General features: G+C 34.1%; 1 protein-coding gene across 1 annotated transcript in view; it reads left to right on the forward strand.

Moving 5' to 3' along the window:
- Nucleotides 1–1,822: 1,822 nt before the first annotated feature.
- Nucleotides 1,823–18,480, forward strand: part of LOC113058189 (Fc receptor-like protein 5) — a 40,736-nt gene continuing 24,078 nt past the window's right edge. Inside the window, exons 1-6 of the mRNA XM_026225863.1 lie at nucleotides 1,823–1,910; nucleotides 2,160–2,238; nucleotides 6,089–6,124; nucleotides 6,475–6,741; nucleotides 7,470–7,730; nucleotides 7,813–8,082. Coding sequence (XP_026081648.1) covers nucleotides 2,208–2,238; nucleotides 6,089–6,124; nucleotides 6,475–6,741; nucleotides 7,470–7,730; nucleotides 7,813–8,082 — 865 coding nt within the window. The 5' untranslated portion in view covers nucleotides 1,823–1,910; nucleotides 2,160–2,207. The remainder of the gene's footprint in view (nucleotides 1,911–2,159; nucleotides 2,239–6,088; nucleotides 6,125–6,474; nucleotides 6,742–7,469; nucleotides 7,731–7,812; nucleotides 8,083–18,480) is intronic.

The following is an 18,480-nucleotide window of genomic DNA, read 5'->3' on the forward strand; positions in this document are numbered from 1 at the left end:
AATATACCAGTCTGTGTGTAAGGAATTAATATAATATACAAGTTTAATCTTTTCAATGGAATTAGAGAAATAAATCAACTTTGTGATGATATTCTAATTATCTGACCAGCACCTGTATATACGTGGCACCACTGCTCAGTAAGTATGCTCAATGGCTCGCAACCCTCCCTCCCTCCCCATTATAAGCATGAGCATATTACTGTGCACCTTCTGGTTGTTATCTTCTTTGTTTCAGATCACTAAGGCTTTCAAATCTTAGCAGGCATAGACCTCACTGCTGAGAGACAGTCATCTTCATAACCAGGCTACATGACATCCCACTGCCACAACTACATGATTATCATGATATCATGATGTTTGCTTTAAAGACATTATTAAGAGTATTAATTGTCATGTATTTCTAAGCTGATGGTTTCGGGGGGGGGGTTAAAGTTCTTGTATGTTAAATTATTCTGGGAGCTAGAACCCCCATAAGGAACCATACCACCAAAGATAAATTGTGTTCAATAAACTCAAGTAAACTTGCCAAAGTGGTTCCTGTCTGAACTTAATTTAGTGTAAATCTCCTGCTGCCATATTTCATGCTTTTATCTGTTTCTTTTTAAATAAAAACAGTGCCTATTTCTGCAGCTGATGTTTTGTTAAAAAAAAAAAAGGTTTCATAATAAAAGCAGAAGAACCAGGACCAAGAATAATTACTTTACTGAATACGGTTTATTCTTTAGATGTCTATTTAAACTTCAACTAAAACATCAACCAGATCTATGATCAATAGTAATAATGATGCTTTGCAAGCAACACGGATTATGATTATTGTGTTATTATGCATGAAGCAAGAATAAAAACACATCTGAAAACCACTGATGTGAGCTTCTCTTCACACTGTTTCATCTTTCTATATAGTACTTCCTCATCCACATTTAGTGTCTGCAATTTAGGCTACACGTCACGTCCATTGGTTAATGTCTTTTCTTACTGTTTTCTTCACACAAATTATATGTATCCATTAAAGGATATTGAAATCTCAGACAAATACTTTGTGCACCCCATGTTTGTCAAGTCACACCAAGTCAACATTCTCTATCTTGAATCTATTTATAAAATTCAATTCAATAAAATGTATTTGAAAGTAATTTTCTTTAAATTGCCAGTTACTAATCAACAAAGTTACCCTCACTGTGATCCCACTGTGTGACTGTCCACTGATGATAATAAGTGTGGTGCATGCATGTGTGTGTGAGCTAATTATGTGTGAAATAGTTAATAATTCCAGTCATGTGTTGACACGTAACCAGAGTAAAAAGTGTAGCTTAATAACTAAAAGATATGTTACACTAATGAAATATCTAAATAGAACAAATGACCCTTATGAGCCTGGTGTTTTCAGGGCTCTAAACATGTGAAATTACAATAAAAGTCTTTAGATATAAGGTAAAAGGATGCTTTACAAAATTTTAGCTACTGAACCAAGAAAGACAGCATGCTGCACTGTGACTATTGTCATATTGAATTACACTTTTGTATTTGCCATTGCATTGTTTTTGTTTGCTCTTGGTAAAGAACTGAAAAGACTGCTGAGAGCAGTACGATTAAATGTAGTTTTCCCTCCAAAATCTTTCTTCAAAAATACTAAAAGTATTGTTATCAGAATCAGTAAGTAGCCAGATTAATGGACATAAGAATCATTGAATCCATTGTCTTGGTGTATGAATATGATTCTGTGTTCAGAAGTACAAATATATCAGAGCCAAACTTAACACAATCAGTGTCAGGGGTGTGATAGAATAGAAACAGATGGACATGAGCTCATTTTTGTGGTTTGGTTTGTTCTGTTTGAGCTCAGTGACATTAACCAGTGTGAGAGCAGCAGCTGATCACTAGTTTCTGTTTCTTTACTTCATTAATATTAGGTAAGTTATAAATACAGCTAATACCATACTATAAAGATTAATCAAAGTATTGTTTAATTTTACTTGTTCATACAAGAATATTACTTCTCAGTTTGATACTAAATCATGACAACATTTTGTCAAAATCTTGCATATTAGTCAGTGTGACATTTTCTGAAAAAGATCCACATGCCAAAATTATTATATTTTTTTCCTCTAGCACTTGGGACGTGTTTGTATGTCTTTAATGAGTCATTATGTTGACTGTAGGTATCAGGAAGTCTTGAGTCTTTAACCGTCTGTCATTATTCGGTCAGTATGGAGCTCAGTCTTCTTCCTCTTGTGCTCTGTGAGTAACGTTTTCTCTTGATGTATTTCAGTGGATTTTAATTGCTTTTAAATTGTGAATAGGATCAAGTGACTTAGTGTTCCTGGATTTTTATTTTCTTGTCCTGCCCTTCCATGATATATCTGTAAAAATGAGCTTGAGGAAGTAAGTGTGCAGTAAGTGCCGGATGTGAAAAAGAAATGCACTCTGTCATGTTTTGGTCAGTCAGTCAATTTTTGTTATATTGTTTTTTAACTCTTCTGTTAATAAACAATATGACAAGTATAATTTCTGTTGGTTTGTTTTGCACAGATGCTTTAACTTGTTGTTCACTGGAGTTTATCTGTATTTATCTGCTAGTGATCAGACTTTCTTTTTAATATAATGATAAAAAAAAACAATATAAAAAAATAAGATTACAAGACTAAATTCCAAATACTTTGAGAATGAAGTCAAAATATTACGATAATAAAGTCGAAATGTTCCGAGAATAAAGTTGTAATACTATGAGAATAAAGTCAAAATGTTTCATTAATTTACATAGTAGAAATTAAAGTTAGCTATATTATTTTGTGAGGCCATTATCGCGCATGTAAATGTCCCGGATTGAGAGCACCGGAGAAGTTGCAAGCCACCGGACTTTATCTGAATATTGTTGTGTCGGAGTGGCTACATCATCTTACTGGGATGAGGAAGAGTCAATTTTAAGTACTCGCAGAAACAGCGTAATATCAAGAATATGATATTTATTAACAGACTGAACAGGAATAACTTTTTATCTTAACATCAGCTCATACACCCAATAGATATTCCTTCCGGGGGCGCTGTAGCTCTCTTCTTTAATACACTACAGATATATGTGGGATTATTAGCAAAAATTGTACAATGTGTCATACTCACGGTGACAGTATGCTTGGAAATAATATTTCATATCTTCCATTGCATTCGTTATTTGTAGTGCACCAGCCATCCAATAGCAATAGGTTTTATGCTTTTGAGAGACCTACTTTTAATGTCTCAGATTTCAAAATCAGTTTTAAAGTGAAACACAAATATTTCTTACTCATTAAATGAAACTGTTTTCTTTGTTAAAATTCCAAATATGTGAAAAGTAATTCTCGTAATATTTCTTTTTAAAACTCGTAATATTTCGACTTTATTCTCAAAACATTTCGACTTTATTCTCATAATATTTCAACTTTATTATTGTAATATTTAGACTTTATTCTTGTAATCTTAGATATTTTTATTTCACTATAACGCCTTCGTATTTTGGCCTTTTCTCCAGGCTGCAGAAGCATGGAGTGGGTTTGCATTTGATCACGCACTTCTTTCCACGATGCACTCCTTTTCCTGTTCTTATTTCTTTGATTCAATAATTGATCAACAAAACAACAATTAAAATTAAGATACAAATTATACAAAACTAAATTAATTTAAAAAAGGACTGTATAAAATTTTATAAAATGGTAAAAAATTGTGTCTGACCCACTCCATTGCTTCTGGCATACTGCTGTTCAATTCAATACCCTTTAAGACTTTAACAAATAATGCAGTTTTCTTTCATAATTAACTGATTAAATGATACAAAACAAATAATATTTGAACAAATATGAAACAAAAAATAATTTTCTTTGATGACTACAACATATTTTATTTAGATACTAACACAAAACTATGTTGTGAACCAGGGACGTACAGGGAGTAAAAAACGGCCAAAACTACAAACAATGGCTACAACATCACACTATTACAGCAATTCTGTCACATTTATGGCAATTAACATCACAAAACCCATTTTGACCCTGCTGATAAAAACAACAGAAACCATCACAGAAATTCTTATGATTTCTATAGAAATATATCAGAATGCAAAATGAACCTAGAATCTAGAAACCTGAAACAACAGTATTCTTCAGTTTGAGTATTCACATCTCTCTCTCTCTCTCTCTCTCTCTCAGTGTAATGTTATATATATATATATATATATATATATATATATATATATATATATATATATATATATATATATATATATATAGGCTATTTCATTTACTGTATTTTCTAACTCAGTATCTCTCACATGTAACTGATTCTAGAATCACTGCTGTCTCTTTATGGATGAATGAATGAATGTAATATTCATGTCAGACATGTGGAGTAATAAATATCAGTTAACATTTGGACTAGGGGTGTCCTGGGATATTAATATAGTGATCTCTTGATATTGTATAGTAAATACACTTGATTGCAAATAAATGCACAGACACTATTTAAACTGAACAGAGATGACATCACTGAATTCAATGATGAACTGCCTTTAACTATCATTCTGCATTACTGACACACTGTTTTCCTAATGAATGTTGTTTCTTTGACACAATCTTTTTTGTTTAAAGTGCTAAATAAATAAAGGTGACTTGACTTGTATATAATATATAATTAACAAGTATAATTAATGCAATTTGTTAAGATCTAACTAACTATAAAACTTGTGCAGTAAAGCTAATTCAGAAAAAAAAAGTTGTTTTAAGTTGACAGTAATATCACCCCAACAAATAAACATCTCAATTGAACTGTCTGTAAATTTGCAACAAACAAATGTACAACGGTCCTGTTTTCTATTACAGAACACTCTCAAAACAACATAAGAGGAAAGATAGAAAGGACTTATTAGATATAAAATAACCGGGTAACTGCAGACCTTTTAAAGACCTTTTAAGACAATTATTATATTAATTTAAACAATTATTATTAATTATTATATTAAATTACTGAAATATATCTAAGTGTCTTAATTGTTTAGATTTTTATAATGCATTAGCTTTTTGTCAATCCACTGGTTCACATTTAAAAATATGTAGCAAAAATAGCAGACGGTTTATTGTAAAAGCAAACGGGTTTTCTGCCAGCAGCAGGTTTCACTTCCGGAACTAGCAGAAATATATCAGTTTCCCCTCTAACCACAGAGAGGGACTTTAAGACGTGCAGTGCTCAAGTTTATTCAGAGAAATCATAGACTATTGAAGTTTCATCTACACACTCATCTGTATTGCAATTCATGTCTTTATGTCCCCAAATTTAATACATCTTATTAATTAAGACTTTCTGTATCTTTTTAGAGTTTACATTGCCTTTTTAAGGACTATCAGAAGTCCTGAGAACATAGTTCAGTGAAAACATTTATGTCTAGCTTTTTGTTGACAATGCATTTTACTTTTGATACCTGGGGCAAGTGTAACTCTGGCGTTTCCTTTGTTTGTGTGTAGTGGTGCGATGATGATTTAAATAACAGATTTCTAAACACTCCAAACATAAAAGTATAACCTTGAACTTGGTAAAAGTATAATCTGCTTACCATCTTGCTGTTTTCACGGTGTGTTTTTCATTTATTATTTGCTAATGTTAGTGAATGTTTACATTAGAGTGCACGTCTATCTACACTGAAATTAATACAGGCTGAAACTCTCCTGGTTGGAGATAGTATTAAACTGAAAATTTAATAATAATAATCAATATTTATGGACTTTACATTTCAAATACTTTCAAATTGATCATCCGAGTCTAAAATGATCCAGCGGGCCGTACTAAAAGATTGTGGTATACAGCAGTTTCAGTTTCTAATAACCAAAAATAGATTGCACTAGCGCCCCTTTTATCGGCTGTAAACATCTCTTTATCTGACTCTGTTTCTGTGACGATGAATCAGCAGAACATTAAGATGGCCAGTCCGCTCCTGTGAACAGTTGAGAGTAAAATGATGGTGTTTTACAAGCAACGGAAGAATAGAGTCTACCTTTATATAACTAATGTAAAACACACAAAATCAGCTCCATGTACACATTCTAGTGAGTTATTCTCTGTGTTTTAGTGCTGATTTCAAGCATCCACTCTGCACACACTGAAGGTGAGTGAATCTCATCACATATTCACATGAGTGATTCTACACTGTTATAAACTAACTGTGGAAAGAAACTTGTTATAATGATTTTAAATACACCTTTTTAACAAATTATTTGTGTGTTGTGATTAGAGGAAGAAATTTAACCAATGAAACAATAGCAGTGACAAAACACAGCAAACATATTTCTTCAGATGATTCATAAGACACTATATAAGTTATTATAACAGCCAAAGACAACATTTCAGTCTAATCTGTTGTATTTAACCTGCATGTGTGTTTTGCAATTAACTGTGTTATTATTTTTATTATTTTATTGTCATATTTTATCATTGTGAACTATTGTCATTGTACAGAAAGACCAAAACCCATAGTGTCCATCAAACCTGCTCAACATGTGTTCAGAGGAGAGAAAGTCACTCTCAGATGTGACATATATGATGAAGGAGTCACTAGCTGGAGATACAGCTGGTATAAAGAAAGTTCAGTCAGTGTTTTCAGTGATCAGCAGGAACACACACTAACGTCTGTTACTGAGTCTGACGCAGGTAAATACACCTGTGACGGATTTAAAGGATCACGCTGGTCACAAAAGAGTGATGCAGTTACACTGACAGTATCAGGTGAGGTTCATCATCTCTTCACACACACAAACACACGTTTAACATGTTATTAATGAGTGATTTCTCTGTTTCAGATCCCAGAGCAGTTTTAAGTGCTTCTTAAGTTGTTAAAAAGTGATCAGATTTTTTGGGGACTAAATCCCAAACTCGTGTTGGTCTTTTTTGTGCTTACTCTTTTGAATATTTTGGCTAAAAACAGAATTAATATCCTGTTCTCAAAATGAGGAAGATGTTTTCTGCAGTCTTGATCATCAGGCAAAATATTTCCTCCTCCTCATTTTATTTTCACAAAAGATTGTTTTTATGGTTCAACATAACCAAATTACACTCTAAGAAAGTAGTTGTGATGTATCTCTGCAGAATAAGTTAAATAAGCTCTTAGAATTAATACCAGGTTTTTTCTATTGTTGACCTCTTTGCCATTTTGAGTTTTACTGTAAACTGCTGTAAACAAAACATTGTTAACATGTCTCTTTGACTGCTGCTGTAGATGTAGTTGTGTGGCACAGAAGCTCAAACTCTGGGTAATTAACGTAAAGATTGTATTAGAAACACGTCTGAGGGTCTTTGCACATTTGTTGTCCTTGAACTCTTTGCACTGAACTGAGGGAATGATCACTAAACTTGTTCCTGTTTGCAGCTTTATTTCTTGCATTTTATTAGAAATCAGTATGCACTAATGATTTACCAGTGATCTTCTGCTGAAAACACTGACGATATATTGACAGGTCTAGCTAAACCAACTCTGACTGTTAAGCCACAGAGTTCAGTGTTCACTGGAGACTCAGTTACTCTGAGATGTGAGCTGATTCAGTCACAGAATGGATGGGAGTTTCTCTGGAGAAAAGACTCAAATCCTGAATCTACTGAAGCTGCAACTAAAACAATCAATCGTGTGAAAGTCTCTGATGGAGGAGAGTACAGGTGCAGAGCACGAAGAAGAGAATATCACACCGACTACAGTGAACCAGTAGTAGTGACAATAAACGGCAAGTATCAAAGTACACATTTGATTATTTGTATGTATTAAATTACTATATTATTTCATTGTGAAATGTTGTCTTTGTACAGAAAGACCAAAACCCAAAGTGACAATGATACCTGCTCAACATGTGTTCAGAGGAGAGAAAGTCACTCTCAGATGTGACGTATATGATGAAGAAGTCACTAGCTGGAGCTACCGCTGGTATCAAGGTTCAACCAGGTTTGTCAGTGATCAACAGGAACACACACTCATGTCTGTTACTGAGTCTGACGCAGGTAAATACACCTGTAAAGGATCAGAGACAGAAGGATCACGCAGGTCACAAATGAGTGATGCAGTTACACTGACAGTATCAGGTGAGTTTCATCATCTCTTTATACTAAATGGTAAATGGACTGCATTTATATAGCGCTTTCAACAGACCACATGGCCATCCAAAGCACTTTACAATTTGCCACACGTTCACCCATACACTCACACATTCATACACCGACTGCGGTGTCTGCCATTCATTGCGTCGGGAGCAGCTGGGGTTAGGTGTCTTGCTCAAGGACACCTCGACATTTGGTCAGGTGGAGCCGGGGATAGAACCACCAACCTTCCAACTTGTAGACAACCTACATGAACCACTGAGCCACTGCCGCCCCGGAATACTAGAATTTGCATGACTACTGATTCCTACTTGTCGATTTTTTTATTTAAAAAATACTTGAATTACTCGACTACTTGTGGTTCATGCTACTGTAAATGAAAAGACATTAAATAGTTTTTTTTAACCAATAAATGCTTATTAATTCATAGCCGTATGCAACAATTATATGTCAATTTTCAAAACTTTATAATCATGACATTACATATTTTAATTTTCATGTAACAGCCAGTATTTCTATCTGTAACAATCACAAAAATTTCCGTATCTGCATTCGAATACAACGTCCGTTAGATCTTTTTTTTCATAGTTATCACTGAACAAGTATGTCATGACAAACTAAAATCATTTTTAATTTCTAAAATAACATTTATCATGCAAGCAGAGAGATGTCATGACAAATGTTTAGTGATCATTTCAACACGACTGAATCGATTCAATGCGCACATTTTAATTACGCAGAACTCTTTAAGCGAGTCTTAATGTTAATGAACTTAACTAAACAAATGTGTGTGTGCCGCACAAACCAGCAAAAGGTAAAGATGGAAACATGTAGGACAAGTAGAAAATTTATCTGTATACTATTAGTCTACTCTAGAGAAAGAACTGGATAGGTTTTTGAGAGACTGACGTGCAGCGTGGCTGTTTGATTGGGGAGTGCACTCTGCTTATTCCATTCATTCATATCATATCATAGCCTAAGTTTTAAATTATTGCCTTTTAAATATATACAATAGAACGTGTATGATGTATTATTATAGGTGATATTACACTTGCCAAGCTCGGATTTCTTAGAGATGTACGGAGAAACAACAGCAATGCTGTGTTTGATTTGCACTCTTTTCATTCATAAAGTTTACATTCTTTCACTTCACACTCGTGACACTCGATCACTCGACTAGTCTATGCAAGCCCTACTTCATACTAGTGTTGTCACGATACCAAAATTATTGTTTCGATACCAATACTAAGTCAATAATTGCGATTTCGATAATTTTTCGATACTTTCCCTGAAAAGTAAAAATAAACTCTCAAATATCATTGCTGTGCTTTATTTTAAAACCGGGACAACATTCTAATCATATACTGTAACACCCTAATAGATGAACATATGAGCAGCAGACATATTAAACATTTAAACAAAATATTAAATACAAAAAAATTTGAGCAATGACATTCAAGGTAAAAAGGGATACATTTGGCAGCATTATCTCAGTTATCATAAGAAATATAAGAGTAAAAACTATATCTTGATTCTGAACTTTGAATAAAAATATGAACAGCGATTATATTAAACAATGTTTCTGAACTCAGAAGATTAAATATCAAAATATAAATTTAAGGAATGGCATTCAAGGTAAAAAAGTAAATTTAGCAGCAATATCGTAATTACCCAGCCGGCACATGAACAACCTTCAATGTTGAAATATGGTTGAAATAAGGTCAGTTGTGGTTTCAACGTTGAAACAAAGTTGATTCAACATTTACAGCTGAACGGTTGAAAAACGTCCGGTACATGACCAACCTTCAACATTGAAATATGGTTGAAATAGTAAAGGTTAATGTTTCAATGTTGTAACAACGTTGCTTCAATGTTTAAAGCTGAACATTGAAAAACTTCTGGCACATGACCAACCTTCAACGTTGAAATAAGTTAAGCTGTTTTAACTTTCAAGCAACATTGAAAATGTTTAATGCTAAATGGTTGAAAAGGTTAATAAACATTTTGATTATTTATATTAAATTATTTAAGATTATTATTATTATTTTAATAGCATTTTAAAATATTTTAATCATGATACCTATCCTAAAATCTAAAGGTATATGTTAAATATTATCATCATTAACAACTATGTAACTATACATGTCACTGCTTTATCATGCTGAAACAATTCCTATTGGTAGTTTTATTTCATTACTTTGATCATGATTGGTTAACCTGGCTGTCATTCAGGAAACTGGACCATGAATTGTTTCACGCCTTCTGAATTTGAAAATATGATCGTCTTTTTGTGAGTGAGGTGGCTGACTGTGAGCTGCTGCTCGTTGTAACTGTTCGGTCAGTCCTGAATTATTTTATATTTGCCTGTTATTTATTGATTTTTTATTTTAATTTTTGAGCGAATTTGAGTCATGACATGTCAATGGAGAACAAAAACTGTAATGTGAACACAAGAAGGGTCAGATGTAGGGTTGCCACCCGTCCCTTAAAATACGGAATCGTCCTGTATTTCAGATTAAAATAGCACATTCCGTTTTGAATCAATATGGGACGGGATTTGTCCCGTATTTTCGGAGTTGTCTTCAATGCAGCATCTCATGCAGATCAGCCCACCGGCATTCTGTGAAGACCCGTCCTATTCTACCCCTGATTGGGTAATACTCGCTGCCATCGTTAGATTGATTGGTTTGTTTCAGGTTCACAGCCAATCAGAGTCAGAGGAGGGCGGCCTTTTGGCAGAGAGTCGATTTTAAAGAATGGCAGAGGCTGCTCAGATTCTTTTACTGTCTATGCTCCAGATACCAAACCCAGATACATACCCCCCGCCACCCCCACGCGTCCAGCACTGAAACGAAAGCGGATGCAAAAGTACCGACGAGAGTGGGAGGAATCAAAAAGTGTCAACAGAAAGGAGTATCAAGTCAGTTGCACAATTTGTTGTCGAGTGTTCTCTGTTGCGCAAGGTGGCTTGTCAGATGTGCGATATCATGCTTCGGGAGAACAACATTCATACACTTTACAATAAGGTCCATTTATTAAACAAAAGTGTATTAACTAACATGAACTAACAAGGAGTAAGAAATACATTTGTCACAGTATTTATTAATCTTTGTTAATGTTAATTAATATAAATAAAGCTTTTCATTGTTTGTTCGTGTTAGTTCAGTGCATTAACTAATATTAACAAGATTTTTATAAAGTATTATTAAATGTGGAAATTAAGATGAACAAAGATGAACAATTGCTGTATAAGTGCAGTTCATTATTAGTTAATGTTAATTAATGTAGTTAACTAATGAACCTTATTTTAAAGTGTTAGCGATTTGTTTATTACGGTTAAGGTGTACAGTCAGCCACATAAACATTATTTGAATAAGAGAGATATATTTAATAATAAAAATATAATGCCTATGTGAAGCAAATAAACAACTTATGTAATTTAAATGATTGCTTATTCAATAAGCTACTGTAGAATTAACAATATACTATATAAAATAGATTAACTTACCAATAATAATAATAATAATAAATGTGTGTTTTACATGAATTTAGAACTGTTTGTAGATCGATTATTTATTATGTGGTTTATGTGGTTGGATGGTGTTACTGTCTGCAAACAATGTCAAATATTTAATCCTAAATCTGTGTTCACGCCACCTTATACAATTACTAATGTTCATGAGCAATTCATATTTTAATGAAAACATGTTTTAGTTGTGATTTACCACCACTGGCACATCATCCGACCTGTCGTCATTGTGGCCCCGAGGGGTGTACCCTACCCCCCCACCCCCCCACCCCCTCCCCTCCTTATTTTTCTGTATTGAATGTGGCAACAGTCAGATGTGTTCTGCGAGGTCCTGCAAATATACTAGCAAAATGAGGTAAGAAAATCGCTATCTTTATTATCTTTTGAAAATAGTAAAGTATAATGTTATCAGAGTTTACAAATGGGTAGCTTAAAGGACCTGTAACCTGCAGAAGTTAAATAAATACCTGTGTGTGTATTTTTTTATGGCTTTATCACACATGCTCATCTGTTGTTGTGTTGTTGGTTAATTATGTTACTGTCTGTCTTTGAGATATTTTCCCACATTTTCCTGATATGAATCCCATGCATTAGGTGTGTTATATATGTTTTTATTCTTATAAAGTATCAATGTGTTTTCTGAAAAATATAATTGCAAATTTCAGTACAATTTAAATGAATTAATGAAAATGAATTTAAAAATGAATTAGGATTGTTTAAAGCAGTGGTTCACAGTGTGAGGCCCCTCTCTAGTGGTTATGCAGGTGAATCCTTAATTAAATATTAATGTTAATACATTTTAATTTAATCGGTGAGTAAGGTTTTTTTTCTTTTACATTTAAGTACAGTACAGTGATGTTACTTCTGTTATAACAAATTTTATTTAAACTTTAAGTCTTTCATTTACCTGTATGTAAGCACAGTCCAGTGTTAATGTTTAAACGGTGTTTACAATGTTAAAGTGGTTGACAACAATAAATATTCTTATTAGGAATAAAACTGCCTCATTTTTTTTTACTGTAGAGCTGTAGCTGAATAGTTAGGCTTACTACGCTGCTGAAATTTAATGTTGGTCATTAGGGTGCAACTTAGACAAATATTTTCTGAAGTGTTGATATAAAAAGTTTAAAAAACACTGGTTTAAAGAAATGGTATAAAATGAAATCCTGCTTTTTAAAGAACTTTTCAGTAAACCATTTCTTCTTTACCCTTGTAGAGTCCTTAAGGATCCAGCTTATTCTTGAAACACTGGTAAGAAATTGTTCATCTGATACACTGAACTGTCATTTCAGATGGAGATTCATGGACCTTTTGTGATAGGTTTTTATTTTAATTAGTTTAATATAAACGTATTATTCGATTTTACTTATTTTACTACACTGTATTGCTACAGTACACTGTAAAAAAAAAAAAAAAAAAAAAAAGTTTTGTCAACTTAAAAAAATAAGGCGCTTTTTTTTTTTGAGTAAACTTAACAAATGGGGACTAAAGTCCACCCAACTTAAAATAAATTAATATCACAAGTTGTCACAACATAAATAGTCGTGTTAACCTAAAAAATATCAGAACAAAATATATTTTTTTGTAAATATATATTTTGTTTACTGAATATAAGGCCTATTATCTATAAGCATACACAATTTTAAAGTGAAAAGGGACATGACATTTAGCCAACTATGGTGACTTATACTCAGAATTCATGCTCTACATTTAACCCATCCAAAGTGCACACACACCCAGAGCAGTGTTCATCATTTATGCTGCAGCACCCAGGGAGCAGTTGGGGGTTCAGTGCCTTGCTCAAGGCCAAGTTTCAAACCCACAACCCTCGGGTTAGGAGTCAAACTCCCTGCCCACTAGGCCACGACTTTACCTTATTCAAATAGTCTAAATAAATAAAAGACCATAACACGGGTCAAATAACCTTTCTTATTATTGAAAGATTGTGTGCATAAGCACAAAGACATACCAAGTCTTGTATATTACCTTCTTTACTCAATGCATTTTACTCTGAACTCAACACATGGTACATAATGCATGTTAAATAAATCCAGTGTTAATCATACCTTAATATGTTAGCAGTCTTGTGGCAGTAAGTCACATGTATTTAACATTTTTGTTTATTTTTAAAGGAACTATTACGTGAAAATTACTATATTGCATATTTTAACATCAACCTAATCCACTGGGCAAAGTTACGTCCAGTGGACGTCTTTTTATGTCTTTGCAGACGTTGAAAAGATGTCCACTGTTTTTATGACGTCTTTTTTTTTAAATGTTTTTTATTTATCTGATATAGACGTTCCCAGATCCTCCTTACAAGGTTCTGTGACTTTATTTCTGTCAGACATCTAGAGAAGCTCTTATTGAGAATTAACAGAGGTTTAAATGTTGATACTTGATTCATTTGAAGTCACCATTGTGGTGGAAAGTGTTTGGTTTAGTTGGGATCTTGGTCCAGTTACTTCTTGTGTTAGCTTGTTTCTTACTGTTGAGACTGTGTGTTATCAAACACTCTTATTGTGGCAGCGAGAGTTGAGATCAAGTGTATACTACACATCTTGATTGTAATGGTGACAAATTATAGCAAAATAAGATAAGAATGTATTGTTGCTACTATGGATTAACTTTTATGGATAGAAACCTTGTAGAAAAAATAATGTACATTATTATTTTGGATATCTATCACATCCATGGTGACAATCAGAACAAAAAAGGCTGGAAAATAAGGAGGAGTTTGTGCTATGAAGCTCTTTTGTTTTTCACCGTTGTTTTGATGCTAAATCTATAAGTCTCTCTATGTGAGAACTTGATCTTTTTACTCAAATTGTTTAAAATGCATTAATTTCTTCCATCTTCAAAATAAGTATTTTGCTCTCAGTGGCTTTTAAAAGTATCAAACAAAACTTATTTTATGATCTCAAATGCTTATTATGTGATGACTTTCTCATCACCAACAAAGAACTGATAAAACTTGAGCTCTTTTAAATTTTATGTTTCTTCACCACAAAAACAGCGTTTTAAAATACACCATTACAGCAGCAAGAGACAAGTCAACACCAACAAAGAGCTGATAACACTGGAGCTCTCTTAAATTTGGCCTTTCTTCACTAAAAAAACTGCATTTTAAAATACACCATTACAACAGCAAGAAACAAGCCAACACAAGAAGCTACTGGACCAAGATCCAAACTAAACCAAACACTTTCCACCACAATGGTGACTTCAGAAGAATCAAGTATCAACATTTAAACCTCTGTTAATTCTCAATAAGAGCTTCTCTAGATGTCTGACAGAAATAAAGTCACAGAACCTTGTAAGGAGGATCTGTGAACATCTATAACGGACGTACAGAAGATATAAAAAACATTTTAAAAAAGACGTCATAAAAACGTTCTGTCTCCTCAGTGGACGTCTTTTCAACGTCTGCAAAGACATAAAAAGACGTCTACTTGACGTAACTTTGCCCAGTGGATTTCAGACAATTTCTGTATCACCATTATAGTGTTCAGTGTTTGCTTTAGTTGGGATCTTGACCCTTCAGTTATTATCTTTAGATTTTATGTGGCTGTGGTGACTGAATTATATCATACAGACAGACCACAGCAAAGACAATCATGTGTGCCATTGATTGTGATTTGAGCTATTTGTTATAGAGTGACCTGAATGCCTGAGTTTAAGTTTCTTTACTGCATACATAAATTAAGTGGAAAAGAAAAGTAAGCAACCCAGAATTTCTGACATAGTATGACATGTTTTTAATAGTTAGTTCTACATGAAAAAAGTAATCTTTTGCTTGGACACACAGACATCAGGAATCAGCGTGAGCATCTCAACACCGGTGACCATCAAAAAAGCATGTTGTAGCCAATAAAAACTCATCCATGGCTCCCATCATGCATTGCGGCATGAATAAATTATGAGCTGAACTGTCTTTTTAACTTTTTATTCTAACTATATTTTATTTTTGCTGTTTTTATGTTCATTTTTTGTATCTAGTTTTGTGATGTTCAGAGTTGGTCTGTTTATCTGAATATGTTGTTTGTCACCGTTGTTGAGATTCATACGTTGATTATTGTTATCTGTGTGTGCCTAAAATTAGAATTCTTTAATAATAAAATCATAATCACTTGCAAGAGATACCTACAAAATGTATAGAAAATACAGACTTTTTCATTGTGGAATCAAAGCTGTGACAATCAATAATGGAAGTTTTACTTTGAGAAAAGACTGTAAATGAGTTCAGTGATTCATGTCAAACAACGATTAAATTAAAACATAATCATCAACACGCAATGATTTTTGCTCTTGGTTTGACAAACAAACTTTAAAAGTAAAAAGTTACAAGCCAAGATCCCAGCTAAAGCAAACACTGAACACTATAATGGTGATACACAAATTGTGATTTTTCTCATTTGTGATTCTGCTTGTTAACATCAGGTGTCTTCAATAATGCTTAATCATAACTCAATTAACTTCTTAATTATCTCATTAACTTCAACTCTGCTTCAGTGTTACTTTTAACACTGCTTCAGTGTTTATATGAGTCCACACTCAGAGTGTTAAATTAACACTGGGGATTTTGCTGTGTATACAAGACTTGGTATGTCCTTGTGCTTTGGACACAATCTTTCAATAATAAGAAAGGTTATTTGACCCGTGTTATGGTCTTTTATTTATTTAGACTATTTGAATAACATAAAGTCGTGGCCTAGTGGTTAGAGAGTTTGACTCATAACCCTAGGGATGTGGGTTTGAAACTTGGGCCGGCAATACCACAACTTAGGTGTCCTTGAGCAAAGCACTGAACCCCCAACTGCTCCCTGAGCACCGCAGCATAAATGATGAACACTGCTCTGTGTGTGTGTGCATGGGTTAAATGTAAAGCATGAATTCTGAGTATAAGTCTCCATACTTGGCTGAATGTCACTTCACTTTTTTTCACTTTAAAATTGTGTATGCTTATAGATAATAGGCCTTGAGTTCAGTAAACAAAAAATATTTTGTTCTGATATTTTTTAGGTTAACATGACTATTTATGTTGTGACAACTTGTGATATTAAGTCATTATTTTAAGTTGGGTGGACTTTAGTCCCCGTTGTTAAGTTTACTCAAAAAAGCGCTTGCAATAAGTTGTCTTATTTTTTTTAATTTGAAGCAACTTTTTTTTTTTTACAGTGTAGTGTTCTGGTTAAAACAGTGTTACTGGGGGCTCTGAAAACACTGCTTTTGAATAATTTGTTAATATTGTAAACTTTCATCTGAATACATTAAATAAGTGTTTAATGAATAGTGTTGTGCACTTTGTTTCCAACCCCCGTTATTGAACTGTAAAGTGATAGTGATGGGAAGTTCGGATCATTTTACCGACTCGGACTTTTGAGTCTCGTTCAGCAAAATGAACGAATCTTTTTTCGAGTCATTTCGTTCATTTCGTTCATTTTAGCAAAATGTTATTAAAATATTAAGTGCTACCTCCCCAACACATCTAGTACTTACGCAAACGTTGATCACACTACAAACAATACAAAAATAAAATGCTATGAGATAAAGAAAAAATTCTCATTCTTTACCTGGGTCTTCAGTCTGTGATTAGCTCATCTCACCTCTTATCTGACAAGAAGTCTTCGGGTTTAAGTCATTCCTTAATCACGTGACAGCCCCATACGCAAAACTAACGCGGTCTTGAGCCGGAAAGAGAATTGATTAGTTCATCTCATGAGTCTTTCGGGTCGAGTCGTTCTCTTTCCAGCTCATATTGCATTGGGTTTAACGTATTGGTCTGTCACGTGATTGAGGAACGAGTCAAAAACCCGATAGACTCGAACTATGAACTAATCAATTCTCTTTCCAGCTCATGCTGCATTGGGTTTAACGTATTGGGCTGTCACGTGATTGAGGAACGACTCGACCCGAAGACTCATGAGATGAACTAATCAATTCTCTTTCCGGCTCATGCTGCATTGGGTTTAACGTATTGGGCTGTCACGTGATTGAGGAACGAGTCAAAAACCCGATAGACCCGAACTATGAACTAATCAATTCTCTTTCCGGCTCAGACTGCATTGGGTAATCGTATGGGGCTGTCACGTGATCAAGGAACGAGTCAAAAACCCGATAGACCCGAACTATGAACTAATCAATTCTCTTTCCGGCTCAAGACTGCATTGACTGACAGGTGAATTACTACTACTATAACAGAACCCATAGAATAATGCGCATGCGCGACTGAACGAATCACTCCCCGAGACGACTCGTTCTTCCCGAGTCACATTAAAGATTCGTTCAAAATGAACGTTTATATTTTATAAGGATTTATTTTTAGTGTTTTTGTTTCAGAAAGCGCACAAGAGGGAGAGAGTGGAGGGGAAAGCATCAGAAAAAACCTAGAGCTGGGACTCTTTCAAGGATCACCCGAAGCCCAACCACACTAAATGCACGAGGCTGTTGGGTCTAACATTTTAGAGTCCCCTTCGGTAGAAATCACATTCTGCATTCCACACTGTTTGTTTAAAAAGACACAGTCTGGGGGGGTTTCTGTAAGAAAGGAACTATATTAACGACACATGTGTGGCATTTTGCGATGCAATCCGATACGATTCACACCCATATCACGATACGATGCGATAATTCAGCACTAGCTAATTAGCCTTTCGCCGAGCCCCGCCCCCCTTAGTTACTGTTGCTACCTCCGACAAACAAATGGTCAAACACGACCAGCGCGACATATTGCCATGACGGGAAGAGGTATACCAGTGCGTGTCAGTGACCTTTTTTGGAGCAATACCTCCGCGATATCCTCTAGATTGAGGCAAAATGGGTTACAGTATGTAGTGGAGGAATACATTCAAAAT

The sequence above is a fragment of the Carassius auratus genome, chromosome 40 (genome assembly GCF_003368295.1).
Source record: "Carassius auratus strain Wakin chromosome 40, ASM336829v1, whole genome shotgun sequence".
NCBI lineage: Eukaryota > Metazoa > Chordata > Actinopteri > Cypriniformes > Cyprinidae > Carassius > Carassius auratus.